Source organism: Panthera pardus, unplaced genomic scaffold, assembly GCF_024362965.1.
Source record: "Panthera pardus isolate Hobbes unplaced genomic scaffold, ASM2436296v1 HiC_scaffold_8, whole genome shotgun sequence".
In the NCBI taxonomy this organism is placed as follows: domain Eukaryota; kingdom Metazoa; phylum Chordata; class Mammalia; order Carnivora; family Felidae; genus Panthera; species Panthera pardus.
Window position 1 is genome coordinate 36,508,587 of NW_026527013.1, and position 17,240 is coordinate 36,525,826.

Genomic DNA, 17,240 nt, shown 5'->3' on the forward strand with positions numbered 1-17,240 from the left:
AGCATCTCATAAAGCTAAAAATCTTCTGTACATACACTGGAGAAGTTCTTGATCATAAGCCCAAGGAAACAAATACAAAACTTTTCACTATTGTCTTTTGAGACACTGAAAAATTGTATGCAACCTAAGTATCCATCAACAAAAGATTGGTTATTTTCATGCGATGGAATATAGGGATTAAAATGAATTTAGAGATAAATCCCAAAAGCTTGTTGAGAGAATAATAAGGCAGTAGAATTATATATCCTCTATAAATTTGACAAACATAGAAGGGTTATCTATTTATAGATACAAACATAGGTGTCAAAATTATCAAAACATGCCCAGGAATGAGACCCATGAACTTAGTGGTAGGATTTTAGGGAGAGAGGAAAAGTACGAGGGTGGTTTCAACTGATTCTATATAGTTTGGTTACATTTTTAAAAAGTATCTGAAGCAAACATGGCAAAATATTAAGATGTCTTAAAACCGAGTGGTGGGTGCGTGGCTTTTTTACTCATACTATCTTTTATATGTTTGTATATTGAAAAAAAAAACCCTCAGGGGTTTTGGTCTTGTTTCGTCTTGTTTTAAGATAACGCAATTAAAGTGCCAAGCAGAAGACTCAGCACACAGCGGCTGCTACATAATTAGTAGCTATTAGTCAAGGCAGGGACACTACATAAAAGCACTAGTTAGGGAAAAATAGTTATTTAATCAACAAGCTTTGCCCAAAACACAAAATTCAAGAGACTAAAAACGATTAGGACATTAGGGGGAAAGTGGTACTATTTAATTTATCGCATTCATCAGCCTCTTTCAAGCCAAGTTTGTTTTCAAGGATGCCAGAATCTATATGTTACATATGAACACCTAGAGGCACACATATGTGTAATTACATAGAGATGGCAATTTTAATTTTTTTCACGAGGGTCTAATTTTCTGCCTCCTTTCTGTGCTTGAAGTCATATCATCTTGCTGTAAAGTTTAGAACTACAGGTCTGATTTCCTATTCGAATCCTTCACACTTTTCCATAGCCTCCAAATCAGACATCACAAAGCCAATGTTCAAAATAAACAGAAGAGGGGGATAAACAGGAAGTTACTCTGTGCTGCCACTCCACCGAGAAAGGACGGTAGGAGGAAAAACAAACACCAATCTGAAAGGCAGGAGAGTCTTTAACTTGGTGTTTCTCAAGCTGGACGACAAAGGCTCCGAAATGCTTTTCAAAGATACTGAGACTGATTTTGTCGATTTTAAATAACATAGTCTTTCAGAAGTATACTTCTGTCAAGTGATGGGCTAGAACATTAAGACCGTTTTCCTTCTCAGTTTTGGGGTATCTTCACATCTCAGTTCCTTGCCCTAAAACCCTAGTCTTTGGTTACCAGAAAAGGTGGGAGATGAATTTGCTCAGCGATAAGGAGACTCGTATTTCATTTATCTGCCAAGTTTTCTCTCCTTTCTGTATGTGTTGCTTCTGTTAACTGACTCCATGGCTGCCCAATCCCTTCAACAGTGTAGGATCCAATCAGGAGGCCGCCCTGAGAGTGAGACTGTGTCCTGAAGCCAGATTCTACATCCTTTAAATCAACGCAATCCTTACTTTCCACTTCCTTCCTGTGGGTCCTTCCTCAGTTCAGGCTTTGATCCCGGCACCTGTTGGGCAGGCATTTGCAGAAGACCCCATGATGTGCTGCCCAGACTTATTCCCTCAGCTACCAGGAACATTCTAAGCTGACAGCTCTCAGCTCCCTCTGGGGATTGCCCTCCCTTATAGAGCTGCCTACCTCAAGGTCAAGGTCACTCCGCGTTCTCAAGGGCAGTCTACTGCCAACAACGTGTTGATGTAGGTGGGAGGGAAGAACAGCCCTCTTGTTCCAAATGGGGACAACTCTCAGTTCCAGAGCTACCCATGAGGGCAGCTGAAGGCATTGCTGAGCCTGAATTATAGCCCCTTTTCTCCTCTGCTCCTCCTGCTTCTTTCTATTCCCTTCTACAGGTGTTGATCCCAGTGCGCTCTCTGGTAAACTTCCTGCTCGTTAATTTGTTTCAGGAACCAAATCTGCATCAGCATTCACGCTGTTCCAGAGTAGGACTGCTTACCTGGCCCCTGCAGTTGAGTGCGTGACTGATCAGCTCTGACCAAGGACCCGCAAGAAGTCACAGGAGCTACTTAGAGGCCAAGCATTTAGTTGCCAGTGCCAAGTCCCGAGGAGCTCTTCACTCTCCATCATGGTAACTGGCAACGTGAAAGAACATTCTGTGAGTCTAAGTGACAGTGATGAGCAGAGCTTATGGACAACCTGTGATGCGACGGTAGTGTGAACCACAAACAAACTTTAAGCCATTAGGATACTGGAGCTGTTTGTTGCCATGGCAAAACCTAGCCTATCCTGACCTATACACCTGTGTCACTGCAGCAGCCCCTAGCTCCCCTTCCTTTCCCGCCTCCACTATGTCACCCTCTCCCAAATCTGTCAGCCTCACTGCTGCCAGTGATACTTCTAAATCAACCTCTCTCCTGCCCCCGAAGTTCTGCAGAAAAATATCAAAATCCTAAAGTAAAAGATCATTCAAATTCAGATGTTACTCTCAATCAAAATCTCTGCCTCTGATTCCGACTCGCTCTTTTTCTCTCCCCTGCTCCTGCCCTCTCTCCCCATCGGCCTTAAAAAACTGTTTATAATTCCACCAAAGACATGTTTTCCTATGCCTGAAATGCCCTTCTGCATTTCTTCATCTATCCAACTCCTACTTTCCCCTCAAACCTCAGCTTGAGAATTGCCTCCTCCAGGAAGCCTCCTTGGCTCTCTTCCTCTCCCTTTTTGTTTTTCTCCAGTCTGACTTAGATTCCCTCCACTGTGTGCCTAGAGCACCTTGGCCAAGGGCCTCCCACAGAGTTTCATTTCCTTATCTGTGTCTCCTCCTTGACAATAGATTTCTTGACGCAGGAAAAACGCCTATCTTGACCTTGTGTGGTTGACACCTTGGGACAGTAGCAGGGATGGGGTAAGCACTCTGATCATTATTTTAGGTACAAATAAATGAACAAACAAACGAGTCAATCTGTAACTCCAATCATGTTCTACAACAAAGGACCTCGTAAAGGTAAACTGAACATTCATCCTGAATATTTATTTATTATTTTCCTGGTGACTAAGTTTTTGATGAGAAAATTCTTTCATATTCCTTCAAGTTCTATTTTTTCTATGACTGAAGTATGGACCTTTTTCCCTCTAGCATTCTGTACCCAATACATTGCTTTTTTTCTAGTGTGGAAACTGTTGAACTTTTTCTGTAAAGGAGCTGACAGCAAGTATTTTCACCTTTGTGGCCAATATCATCTTTGTATGAACTACTTGACTGTAAGTAGTTAAGTCACAGCTACTCAACTCTGCCACTGTAATGCAAAAGCAGCCACAGACACCAAGCAAACGGGTGAGCAGGGCTGTGTGCCAATAAAACTTTATTTACAAAAACAGAAGGCTGTGTGTGCAATAAAACTTTATTTGCAAAAACGAGGGACAGGACAGTTTTCTCTTGTGAGTCACAGTTTGTCAGCCCCTCTTCTAGTCTGTGTAACTCAGAGTAATGTGGAGAGTGAAGGGTGGGGACAAGCAAAATATACAGGGTTTGAAGCACACAGGCCACTGAATGCTCAATGGGGAACCTGCCTTTTGCGGGGGTTGGTCTTTTCCAGCCAATGTGGTGGGATGCGAAATTCATTTGTTATCAGGATCATCAAAATGTTGGACAAAGAGAGATTATTTCCTTAGCGACCCTAATGGGAGCTGCTTGTATTTCCTAGAGTTTTTGTATTGGTTTAAAATGTGGGTCTACTGTGTGAAGACAATAAAAAATACCCAAGGCCCACCCTACACACGCTGTGGGAAACCACAGTCTCTTTCAGTGAACATCCTTGCCTGTAAAGATGGGAATGTACTTTCCAGAGAACTAGTATCACTTATAAAAAACAATAGTAATATCCGGTGCTACTTTATCAAGTACCTTCTACGGGTCTGTTGTTAAGTACGGTACATACCCAAGGGCTAACATTTATTGAGCATTTGCTTATATCAGGAAGGGCATTTAGTGTTACAGATACTATCTCATGAATTTTTCATCCTGTTCATAATGCAGGTACTACAGTTCTTCCCTTATACCCAGGAGGCTCAAGGGGGGAAAGCGGTTTGGTCAAGGTCAAATTTGCTAAACTTTGAGTCTATAGCCTCTGCTGTTCTGAACTGTATGCTCCCCACTCAGTGCCAACTGCCTGCCACAGGGGAGCTGACCCGGCCTCTTATGGTCACTTGAATATCTCAAATTCTAAGTTACCTCCTGCTGGAAGGCAATGACTCCACTCAGGGTTTGCAAGAAATTCTAGCTTTGAGGTGTTGGGGATGAGGGGACAGCTTAATCCCAAGAAACAAGCTGAGGCCTTTGTTAGAACATGTCATGCTTAATAAAAAGCAAAGGGTGTTGATCTTTTTTTCAACCACATTCTCCCACCATTTTCTACTTCAGTTGTTTGTTAACCCTAATTAATTGCTATAACAGAACCCATCTAGGCAAGATATCAGCAGGATAGATATACGGCTGATGAATCAGCTTTTAAGGTTTAGCCCCAAATTGAAGGCGAATGTCTCAGTCTGCTACTTTAACCAAATTCAAAGCTTCACTCATAAAGTAAGTCTTTGTTAAAAGGCAGCCTCAATGCCGCTTCAGCCTGCTTTTTATTTAGTCGCGTTACTACAGAAATGCCTTATAGCTAGCGCCTTAATTATTCATAGCTTTTGGCAAATTAAGTCTCCTGCCTCTCCAATATCTAGATGTAGAGGAAGTGTTCAATTCCAAAGAAATGATGCCTTCCCGGCTGTGCCAGCCAGGCAATAACGTTGTTGCCAGATTCCTTATGAATAGGTGGGAGATCTTATTTCACGTATAGTATATAAATAAACAAAACACCCCCAGGGAACCATCAGGTATTTCATGTAATGGATATCTCCCGCACCACCCTTATTTCTCTCTGGCGTGATTGAGCCCGGATTTCCTTACAAACCAGACTATTCAGACTAGAGGCAAGAAAGATGACACCTTTCTATCGTCAAGACGATAAAAAACTGAGTTCAGTAAAATATGTAACCCTGTGGTGTTTCCAGTCCATTTGCCACTAAACTGGACAGTACCACTGAACACTCCCCTTCGTGCTTTAGAATTTGTAATTATGGGATAGCAATAAGGGTATTCTAATGATGAGCCCCCACCCCCTTTTTTTTTTTTTTTTTAATTTTTTTTTTCAACGTTTATTTATTTTTGGGACAGAGAGAGACAGAGCATGAACGGGGGAGGGACAGAGAGAGAGGGAGACACAGAACCGGAAACAGGCTCCAGGCTCTGAGCCATCAGCTCAGAGCCTGACGCGGGGCTCGAACTCACGGACCGTGAGATCGTGACCTGGCTGAAGTCGGACGCTTAACCGACTGCGCCACCCAGGCGCCCCTAACTCAAATTACGGCGGTGAAATACTTAGAAATATATTTGCCATTAATCTTTTTTATATTAGAGAGCTCTAGATTTGAGGTTCTAATAATTCAAGTGTAGGGGGCATTGCTGATTGCAGCTCAACTGAGCATTGACCCTCCCCCACTGTTTGGCAGCTGTGTGGTCTGCCTGGGACCAACTTCACTCCCAGCTTCACAAATGGGTCTGCTCTCCCACTGGTCTAAGCCAATCAGTGTAATTAGTGTTTCTCAACAGTTTTATTCACGATCATCTTTTTAAAGAGCCTTTTAGATACTTTATTGTTTGCTAGTCACCTCCTCCCCCTGCAAATTCTAATGCCAGTAGAATCCTGTATATCTGTTTAGGTATTCTATGTACATCTGTGCTCTATACACAAAAAAAGAGTAAGATTTTTGTGCCACCCTCCTACCTTTAAGAAACAATGTTTGCCTCTTGGGGGTCATGTCACTCCCACTGAGAATGCTGAATTATAATCCCATTCCCTGTGCCATTCAGTGCATGGCATTGGGGGTGGGCACTGTCCCTAAGTTAACCCATCAGAGTGAAAACTGGAATTTTTTTTTTTGATAGCTGGTGGATATGAGAAATTTTCTTTCTTCTTGAATAGGTTGATATCTGGATCTAAGCCCTGGAACTGCTGCAGCTATCTGCTATCATGATGGAAGAAACCAGCCGAAGAAAAAGCCAACACACGAACAAGGCTGGAAGAATCATAGGCAACAAGTATAGTGCTCTGATCAAACCATACCTGAAGTTCATCCAACTGCTAGACTTCTCAATTGTGTCAAAACTGCCTTCTATTTAATTTGTAGGTTAGTATGAGTTGGGTTTCTAAAATGATAGAGCAGATAACATTTGTTGAATGCTTCCTAAACTCTAGGCACTGGGCTAAATATCTTGTGTCAATTAATTCTTTTATCAAACTCTGTGATTAGCACTATTATATTTCCCATTTTATGCATGATTAAACTGAAGCATAGTAAGGATAAGTAACTTACTCATGATCAAGTGTAGGCAGAGGTCGGATTTATTCCTACGTCTCTCTAACTTGGAGCCTAAGGTATTAACTACTTTATTATATTGCCTTTCAGTTCTATATAATTTAAATGACTATTTTCTTGATCATTATTTAAAAGGCATTAATGAAAATAGTGTTTCTTTTTCTTAAGTTTTTAAAAATTTTACTTATTTATTGAGAGAGAGAGACAGAGAGAAAGAGAGAGAGAGAATCCCAAGCAGGTTCCACACCATCAGCACAGAGCCTGACACAGGGCTCGAACTCACAAACTATGAGATCATGACCTGAGCCGAAACCAAGAGTCGGACACTTAACTGACTGAGCCACCCAGGTGTCCCGAAAATGTTGTTTCTTTGCTAGCAATTAGTTTATATTGTGCAATTAAGAAATCTGTGGTCCTTGCAAGTTTTAAAATATTCTTAAAATTCTTTTCCCATGTACAGGAAACTCTAAACTTAGAGATCATTTTCCACTTATCATTATTTTAGATGTCCTTTTTTATTATCATGAGAGGGTATTGGCTCAGTCCCCATCCATTTAAAGAAGAGAAAATCTTCAGTTTAGTAGGATAATCCTTCAAGTTGCTGTGGTTCTTAAAAATAATTATAAAGAGTCCATGGGGTCTCCGGATCCTGGAACCTCCATTTTTTATCTGGTCACTGACCGCAAAGAGATAAACTATAGCTCCCCTGAACTTGGGGAGAGACACATAAAGGCTGTCTGGTTGGTTCCAATACTTGTGTTCTCCTTTTAAAAGTTTCTCCAACCTTAAAAAGCAAAAACAAAACTCTATCGGGGTCACTTCTCCTACAGACCAACACAACAATGATTTCCCCAAAGAGAAAAATGCTCAAAGGCAGACACTTCAGGCTCTGAAATGCCAGGTGATCCGTGGACTGTAGCCAGATGGGATCTATACCACAGCTCCATACTACTCTCAAACCCCCACATGCTGCCCCGCTTCTCAGCCTGGCTGTGGGATTCTCACAAACTGCAAAACATCAGAGACATGTTACCCAAAGTAGGGGTCGTGAAAGCAAGAAGCACATTTTAACAAGGCTGATACGGACATCAAGGATGACGAGGGGATGCTGATTCTTTACACGCCCACAGTTTAACCCCCACCCCCCCCCCCGTGCCGATCTTTTAATTTTGCTTGATTGATGAAAGACTACAGCCTGTCAAAACCAGAGGCTCCGATCCCATATAGGACTCAATACAATGAGATATACATTATAGCCATAGTGGGAAGGGGGTGAGAGTAGGGGGAGCCAGGAACTGCAACAAAGCTCTTTCCACATCTCAGGAAAGAAAACATGATGATATATTCCTATAGCAAACACCAGGCTTAATCTTCCTAAATGCAATGTAGTTTTTTTTTTTTTTAAACCTCAAAGATATTAACAACCCAAGCAGAGGACTTTATTTAAACCCACAAATGACTGTCCAAAAAAAAAAACAAAAAACAAAACAAAACAAAAAAAACATCCAGGGAAGCTTCAGTCCCCAGAGAAGATGAACGGTCTCCCAGTTGAATAAAGTTGCTGCATTTTTTGTCTGCAGGATGGGACCTAGCAGAGAAATAAAGAGGCTGTGTTGTGTGAGGGGACTAAATCCAAATGTAAGCATTCCGACAACGATCAGCCAGGCCACCCCTCCCTCCCCTAGCCATCCTCCTCCTGCAAACTATTCACAATTTGCTGTCCTTCCTCCAAAAGCCAGTAGACACAGAATCAGCTTTTCCTGGCTCTGCCTTGCAATGTGGGGCTGCCTGATGGAAAACTGAAATACAATCAAAGAATGAAAACCCACCAAGGCCCCCCTGATGGTAAATTGGTGTGACATGGCTGATCCTGAGATGCTCACCCCCCCCCCCCACCCCCCAATACAAGAAAAAGAAGGGATCGTCTGAATGTCAAAGTCGCTTCGGGCAGACCTTCTGCTGCAAAGCCACAGCTTTCTTAGCTAAGTGCCAGGCAGTACACCATCACTCTGTAACAGATGTCTGCAAATGCTGGTAGGAACTCGCAAGTGCCCCCGAGCCCAAGGGGGACAATCCACGAGATTTGTCAGGCAACAGTTATCCACAGCTGCTGAAAATTGACCAGGAGCCAAGCAGCCCGCTAGGAGTTTTAAAGAAAGAGAGAGGTGGAGAGAGAGAGAGAGAGAGAAAGAGAAAGAGAGAGAGAGAGAGAGAGAGAGAGAGAATAAAATCATACAGGTGGAACCGGCTTCCCAAGAGCGCCTGGCATCCTGCAAGGGCCCTGGGGCGCCGCGCGCCCTGGCTCACCTGGTACACGTCCCGCAGCCCGCACCACGTCCGCAGCACCTGGTGGCAAGCCCGCAGCCTCTCCGTGTACCATCTCCGCAGCGTGGACACGGTCAAGTTCCACACGAAACGGCTGCCGCTGAACAGCAGGTCCTCCACTCCACACATGAACACCGAAGCCATGCCGCCTCCTCCCTGGGACCCCGGGGCTGCCCGGCTCCCCGCCGCTGCAGCGCAGCAAGCCCCCACCGCGGCGGCCCGACCGCCTAGGTTCCCGACGCCGGCTTCTGCGGGCAGCCTGGGGGTCAAGCCTTCCACCAAACTCGTCTCTCACCGTGCGTCCCGGCCAGCCTCCGGCGGCATGCCCCGGGATTGGGCGCCCGCCAGCCAACGGCTGCGGCTGGCACACAGAAGCCCAGTGTCCACCCCCGCCCGCTCCGCTGGCTGGCAGCGCCGAGCGAGCTGCGCTAAGCTCCGCCAGGCGAGCCCTCGGCGCTCCCGGGGCGCGGGAAGCCCTGGCCGGCGAGGACTCCCCCTGGCGCTCCCCGAGTGCGCTGGGCAGAGGGGGAAGTGGAGCGACTCTTTGCAGGCAGAGAGGAGAGCTGCATTTCAGCGCTCTTGCTTGCGCGTTCTGCAGACACACACACACACACACACACACACACACACGCACGCACGCACACACACACGCACGCACACGCACACACACGCACACACAGCAGCAGCCTGAGCCTCCTAAACCGCTTTGGGGAGCATCTCACTTTACACTACAGGGTCTTTGTACACACTGTACACGCTGATAAATACCTCTGGGCAGCCACAGATGCAGGAGGAAAAAAAAAAAAATCCTCCGAAGCATCCCTTGGGACCTCACTTCCCTGGGGGGACAGCCCTGACCGTCTCCTTGGTTGTGCTGGAGGCAGGAGATGAAGACAACGGTCTCAGAGCAACAGTGTGCGCGCGCCTGCACAACTTGCCTTGGCTTCTAATTTGAGGGTCTCCACGAAAATGACAACCCGCCTGTTGTTGCCAGCCAGAGGGCAGGTTCCCTCACCTTCACACTGTGCTAATTCCAATGCAGCAGTCCGTTCTTGAGAAAAACAAAGAGTGTTCTTAGTCTTTAGCAGATAGCTTCCAGTTATTATTTGCTGAGAAATCATGCTCACAGGAGAATCCCTGATTTGGTTCTGTAAAATTCGGCCTCTGGATATGTCTAGCAGCAGTTGCCAGAACAAAACAGCACAGGTAGTTTATGCTCGACTTCAAACTGAAGGAAATTGTTTGACCACTCATGAAGTCACCAGATAATTAATGGTTTTTGTTTTTGTTTTTGTTTTTTTACGTTCTCCCCCAGGAATTGATATTGCCTAAGGCATTTGGGAAAAAGCCCTCAAGGAGCCTCATATGCCACCAGTGTCTATTTTCCTTTAGAATATGTGTACATTTCAGTTCCATATAATAGTATAACGTTTGTTTTGTTTTAATGTTCATTTTGAGAGAGGCCAAGAGAGTGTGAGTGAGTGGGGGAGGGGCGGAGAGAGGGGGAGGGAGAGAGAGAATCCCAAGTAGGCTCTGCACTGTTAGTGCAGAGCCTGATGCTGGGCTTGAACTCACCAACGCGGACCATGACCTGGGCCAAATCAAGAGTCAGCCACTTAGCCAACAGAGCCACCCAGGCGCCCCTATATAACATTTCTTACAGCAAAAGCACTACAGCAAATTCCAGGATGTTGGTTTTTTTCCCCCAGAAACCATCTGTAGGACAATTGTCTGTATTTTATTGGTGGTTTCACACCTGGGCTCTAATCTTTGCTATTAAGTGGCAGAAAGTTAAGGTGCCAAAGCCTTTCTCCTGAACTAGCTCAGAGGCTTCAGGACAGATTATCGACAAGTAAATCAGCTTTATTTCAGGTTTCAAATGTGCCTTTGGAATCTTAATTCAGTTGAAACTCAATCAGTCAGAACACAAAATGAGTTCTCAAAGTGCCTATTGTTTTTGAAGTGCCCATAATCACGAAACTTTTAAATGACATTTCTTTTACTACTTTTTACTTCTTTTTATTACTAATAAAATCACCTAAGAGTTTTTGTTTAGTTCACTGGACACAAGACCTGTTCCAAGATTTGGAAACAATTCTTCACAGTAAGTTCCTCTATGGGCTCATTAGTATTAGCATTCTGATGATATTTCCCAACATAATAGTCACGGTGTTTATACAAAATCAGAATATACTAGGTCTTATGGAATCAAAAGAAGTTGAACTTGGTTTGAAAATGAAAATGTCATCATTCTAATGGAAAACTACTGAACTTCAAAAGTGGCATATTAGTATGAGTGAATGGTTGTGGTATATTTATTTTTTTAATGATGCAGCATGACTGTATTCTCGGAAATGTCGGGCAGCAAAGGGAATACCAGAATAAAACCTCCAACAGGTCAATTATCTCTGTCTCATGACACCATGCTCTCAGAAGATATGCTCTAGAAACCGGGACTGTTCTCTCTTTGTGCATAGGTCTAAAGTCAAGTTCCCAGGGGCGCCTGGGTGGCTCAGTTAGGCGGTTAGCTTCGGTTCAGGTTGTGATCTCGCGGTTTGTGGGTTCGAGCCCTGCGTCGGGCTCTGTGCTGACAGCTGAGAGCCTGGAGCCTGCTTCAGATTCTGTGTCTCCCTCTCTCTCTGCCCCTCACCTGCTCACATTCTGTCTCTCTCTCAAAAATAAATAAACATTAAAAAAAAAGTCGAGTTCCCAAAAAGCTTTTTGAAGCTCGGTCTTCCCCAGCACAGCCAACTTTCCCTGGGGACTTGGAGAGCTGCTGGACACTCAGAGCTGGATGCAAGACAAGACAAGACATCTTGTTGCCACCAATGTCAACACTGATGCTGCTTCTAAGCCAAACAGCTTTCCTCTCCTGTGGAAGGAGAGATTTGAAGCTCTAGGACAAGAAGGAAGGAAGGTCAAGTTCCTCCACACCAGGTACCAATGGGAGGGAAGTGGGGGGAACAATTGAACCCAGATGTGCAGCAGTGGAGAAAAGAACGACCCAAGTGTGGCATCATTCTTAAAATGGACTAACCACATGGGACAAACCAGATCCCAGGCACACACCCTTGAAGCTGGTCTAAAATTTCCAGTGGAAAGGGAGCTAAATCAAGCTTGCTTCAAAATTATCTTGCCCTTTCTTTTCTTTCTTTCTTTCTTTCTTTCTTTCTTTCTTTCTTTCTTTCTTTCTTTCTTTCTTTCTTTCTTTCTTTTCTTTCTTTCTTAGGACTTTCCTTCCTCTTTAACATCAGAGTTCTCTGCAATACACTGTAATTTCCTGCAGCTCTCTCTGGAGACTTAAAGAGATGCTTCGGGTGACAGCATTACTCAGACACCTGAGAGTTCAGCTACAGAGGTAAAAGAGAAATTGTCATTATCCCTGAGGCTCCTGGAGTTCTCCTTTGAGCAATCAGTAGGAAGAAGAGCAGGATGCCAGAAAGACAACACAAAATGCCAACTCCTGTCTCTAGAAAGAGATAGCCAGTTGGTAACATAGCAGCTTCCAGTGGTCCCCTCTGCCCATCAAAAAGACAGAGTTCACTGTCAGTGGACATTTTTAAGCTGTACTGTCTATGTACCTGAAAAGTCAGTATGGCTAAATTCTGATAGACTCTGAACGCCTGACATCGGGCCTGAGGGGGATGAAAACAAGGTCTAGTTCAATGGCACTCAATCAGGGGAAATTTTGCATCCCTCCCTCTGGGACATGTGGCAATGTCTGGAGACATTTTTGGTTGTCACAACTGAGAGAGAGGAGGCTACTGGCGTCTAGTGGGTAGAGGCTAGGGATGCTGCTTAACATCCTACAATGCCCAGGATGGCCTCCACAAAAAAGAACTCTCCTGCCCAATGTGTCGGTCATGCAAGGATTGATGACCCCTTGTCTAATTAAATGCTATGCCCTGGTCTTCCTCTCCCATGACTTTCACTGAGGGAAACATTCTTTCCTCTTGATAGTCCCCCAAAAAGGCAGATTGGGGAAGGATACAACAATCATTTTATAATGGTCTTCATGCACTCACAAAGAGCTATAATCAACTCAAAGCCCGTTGAGAAAGAACTGGAATGTCATTTTCTATTATTTTCACTTACCTTTTTGTGATTTATCCTAAAAATGGGGAACAGTGATTTTCATCACAAACTATATTTTAGTACTTTAATGTTTGGCTTTATCATTTCATTTCTTTTACTTTGATTTTTCAAAAATGTTTATTTTTGAGAGAGAGTGAGAGCGCAAGAGTGGGGGAGGGACAGAGAGAGGAGACATAAAATCCAAAGCAGGCTCTGCACTGACAGCAGACAGCCCGATGTGGGGCTGGAACTCACGAACGCGATATGATGACCTGAGCTGAAGTTGGACGCTTAACCGACCGAGCCACCCAGGAGCCTCATCGTTTCACTTAAATTAGGGCCTTCTTACCTGGGGTGAAGCCCTTCTTTGGCACATTAAAAAAATTCCCATAATGACCCCAAGGTGGAATACTGATGTCTCCCTTGGGCCACGCACTGCTACAAAGTTTCTCTTGCAGCAGGGTATTTCTCCTTTCTCCTCTTTTCTCTATTAGACCGGAAGCTCTATCAGGAATCCCTGCAGGTGAGGTGGGGGTGGCGTGGCTGGACGGTTTCTCCCTGTACAGGAGAACCCCATGCATTGGAACATGTTTTGTGACCTTGGGCTCTGCCCACTACATCCTCAGGAGTGCTCCCAGTCGTTACGATACCAGCAACAAAAGCGCCTGCACACATTGTGACTGTCCCTAGGTATGGTGGTACCTACTTCCCCCATTCAGAAACCACTGGTGGAAATAGGGGAAGGGTCTTATTCATATTTGTCTCCCCAGGGGCTGGCACATAGCAGGCAATCAGTAACTGTTTATTGAACTGACAAATGAATGACCGTTTGTCTCGACAGTGAATACAGAAAGAAGTTCATCCATTCCCCAAGTACGTACGTCTTGGTCATTAAAAAAATTAGGTACTGGGTTTGCATTATGTGTTAGGCAGGGAACTAAGTACCTAGAATGCACTGTGACAAAACAGAGATGATCTCTGTCTAAGTGGGTCTTAGAGTAGAGTGGGGAAGGCAGACAAGGGAACAAGAAATACCGAGGAAGCAGGCACTGCCGCAAGGGTTATAAGGGAGACAGGTAATGTAGGATGGCGGTGTGGGGCGGGGTCAGGGAGTGCGTCTCTGAGGCTGTGAAACAGCAGCTGAGACAAAGGGTTGAATGGAAGAGAGCTAGGTGATGCCGGAAGAGACACAAATAGTCCTCCAAGGCAGAAGAGCAGAAAGAACTAAGGCCCTAGGGCAATACAGATCCCAGATTTGTGGAGCTTAGGTAAAATGGCGGAAGAGGATGCTTGAGCAGTAGGGGGACAGGGAAGCCCATCTGGGTGACAGCTGCAGAATTCCAGGGGTGAGAAGAAAAGGCTTAGGGTAGGCTTGTGGGAATGTCTGCATAACTAAGCCAAAGGAGACCAACAGGTCTCTCATCCCACCAGGACCACAGGACATTAACCTGCAGAGCAGGGTGAGGGTTTGGTGGGTGAAGATGTCCCTTTCAAAGCAACTGTGCAGAGTCAGGCTTCTCACTCAGGGGGTCTCTTTGACCTTCCCCTTTCTCCATCTCACCCCAAGGAGGAGGCAGGAGGGCTTGTAGGGGGAAGAGAAGTTCTGCTTCAATCCCACTTGATCCAGAGGCTACGTGGTCTTGTTCTTCCCTCTACTCCTGCTTTCTCTCCTCTTCCCCTTGGCTGAGAGAGCAAGGAGAGCTTTAGTCTTGGACTCAAGCAGGAGGAGACGGAAGGGAGTAGGCGGAAGTAGTAGAATCCTGAAAGGGAAGGAACCAGTCGTTATTGCCAATAGCCTGGTCAAGGCTGACCAGGAGGCTGGTTAAGTTCTACAGCTGCCTTCATGACTCTGAATGGCTTTTGGCCTCACAAAGATCTAAAAAACACTACAAACTAAATAATATCCAGCACTAAGGCATCTATCCAGCTTCTACTCTTTGGCAAACTCATTCCACTCCTAGAGGAAAAAAAAAAAAAAAAAAAAAAAAGGAAGAAACCAAACCAAATCTTCTCATCTTCTTCAAAAATCCCATCTGTTATTTTACTAAACCAAATTCTTCTTCCTCAAAGGAAAAAGGAGCGGTGCTATCTTTATTGTATGAGGTACAAAAAAGGGAGCAACATGCTAGACTCCACAAGGTATCCATTTTTACTGGTTAATCCACTGAACAGATATTGGAAGCTCTTGCCAAGTCAAATTTTAGAAGTCATCTTGTGTCAATGTGAAAGCACTTGAAGGGGATGTTGGTTCCCAAGAAGCCCACATAGGTCAGTGGGAAAGAGCTGATCTTCATTTTGGAAGAAGAAATAGGATCAATGTTGTGACTTACCTCTCACCCCCATAATTTGTCACCTCTTATTTATACTTAATTTACATGCACACCATCAAGGACAAACTTAAAATAGTAATAATTGGTCTATATAGCACCCTATGTTCAAAATAAATAAAGGCAGCCCCACATAGAGCATCAGTTGATTCTCACAGTATTATCCCAAGCTCCAAGGGAGAAAGGCATTGCTGGCCCCATTTCATGGATAAACAAACTGAGATAAAGAGAAGCTGGGTAATTTGCTGAAGATCAGTGGGAAAAGCATTTGAAAGCATCTTAAAGGATATAGTGCTAATTTTTCCAATCCTTCTTAATTTGAGAGACAGAAGGTTAATTTCTTTTGCACTTATAAGTTATTTTCTTTGGCCTCACACTACAGTTTATAGGGTATGAATGGCTCTGGGACTTGTGTATTCCTCCAGGAAGTGAATGTGACAAAATGCCCACCCTTTGGACTTACCCAATTTAAGTAAGAATAAACAGCAATAAGAAGAAAAAGAAATTCTGTGATGAAAAGTAACAGAATCATTTTTATGGAAGTTAAGAGTAGTTACTTGAAACCCAGTGGAACTTCACTTCTATACAACAAATGACAGAAGGAAAACAAAAAGATACGTAAGGAATCTTGACTCTCTAAAGATCAATCATACTATCTATGTGCCAATAACTGTAGTAAAACAAAATAAGAGAAATCAGCCAAGATAATGGCTTGCAAAGTAGTAAAAACTTTCAAGACCAGTATACTCTGGCCATCAAACAAGTAAGTTATAAAAAAATAGATCATTTTCCTGTTATTGCTAAAAAATACAGAATGATTTGGTAGGATTATTGCTAGGAATTTCGACTATTTGGCCCTGAGGAGTAAGAACAAAATAAAAGCAAAGTTTGGCATGCCAAAAAAAGAAAAAGAAGGAAAGAAAAAAGATGTAAAGGTATTTACTTTATCTTACTATTCTAAAATTAACTGAAAGTTGACATTAGTGACATTTTGTTCTCAACTACAAAATGGATTGTCAACAGGAGAAAGAAGCTGAAAGCTGCATGCTAACAGGCTGAAGGCCTATGGATATTTTATAGAGTTGAGAAAACAGATGTATATTCTTCAGATCAAGAGTTCAGAGAGCTCTAGGCAGTATTTGAAAGGAATGAAGAAAAGAACTTCATCATTTGGTCTTGAATCAATAACAGAGGAAGAAAACAGGAGTTTCACTTTTGAAGGAACTGGCACCAAAAAATTTAAGGCAGATCTCCTCACTCTAAAAAGATTCCATTAGCATCTCAGTCTGGTGGGCTTTCAGATCATTTTGGTTTATTCTTTGCATGTTTATATATTTCCACAGATGGTGTCGGCTGTCTGTTCATCAACCATCTATCCCCCTTTTCAGAGCCTTCATTTTCCATACCCCTAGAATTAAGGATGATTGATCTGAGGGAAGGCATGACACCCCATCTGTCAGTAAGATATACGGTGAAGCCTTCTAAAGAGTTCTGGAAAAGATTTCCCTCTGAAAACAAAAAAGGAAGAACACAGAGTTTTGTCAGCATATTCCTTGATTCCTGCTTGGGACACTGTTGTATGAAGACACAATGCTCTGGGGCACAGCAGCTATCTTGTGACCAAGAGGACACGTGTTGACAGCAAAGATAAAAAAAAAAAAGTATAGGAAAAGCCTGGGTTCTTGCTGACTTTGTTGAGATGTCAAACCAAGCTGGAAGCAGCCCACATTCAGATGGCTTGCAATGAGATGTAAACAATAAAGGGCCTTATATAGTTTAAGCTGTTTTTAATTGGATGTTTTGTTAACTTCAACAGATCACATTTCAAAACCTACCACAAAGTTATAGTAATCAAGACAGAGTGGCATTGGCATAAGGACAGATATATAGATGAATGGAAGAGAATCAACAGTGCAGAAATCAATCCTCTCATTTATGGTCAATTGATTTTTGAGAGCCAACACCACTCAATGGGAAAGCATCGTCTTTTGCACAAGCGCTGTTAG

At 43.8% G+C, this 17,240-nt stretch overlaps 1 protein-coding gene across 10 annotated transcripts in view; it reads right to left on the reverse strand.

Annotated features, from left to right (window-relative positions):
- The window catches only part of FRMD4B (FERM domain containing 4B), a 318,608-nt gene that overhangs the window by 161,190 nt on the left and 140,178 nt on the right, over positions 1-17,240 (reverse strand). The window contains exons 1-2 of one of the 10 annotated variants that reach the window (XM_019469750.2): positions 8,816-8,928; positions 2,088-2,223 (exon numbers count right to left, since the gene is read on the reverse strand). The exons of 6 other annotated variants lie outside the window; for them this stretch is intronic. Coding sequence is in view for 2 of the 4 variants with exons in the window: in XM_019469739.2 (XP_019325284.2) it covers positions 8,816-8,977 (162 nt within the window). In the remaining 2 variants the exon portion in view is untranslated. Of the gene's footprint in view, positions 1-2,087; positions 2,224-8,815; positions 9,330-17,240 lie in introns of those variants that run through there. 3 more of the 10 variants (XM_019469744.2, XM_019469739.2, XM_019469740.2) reach the window with 3 other exon arrangements.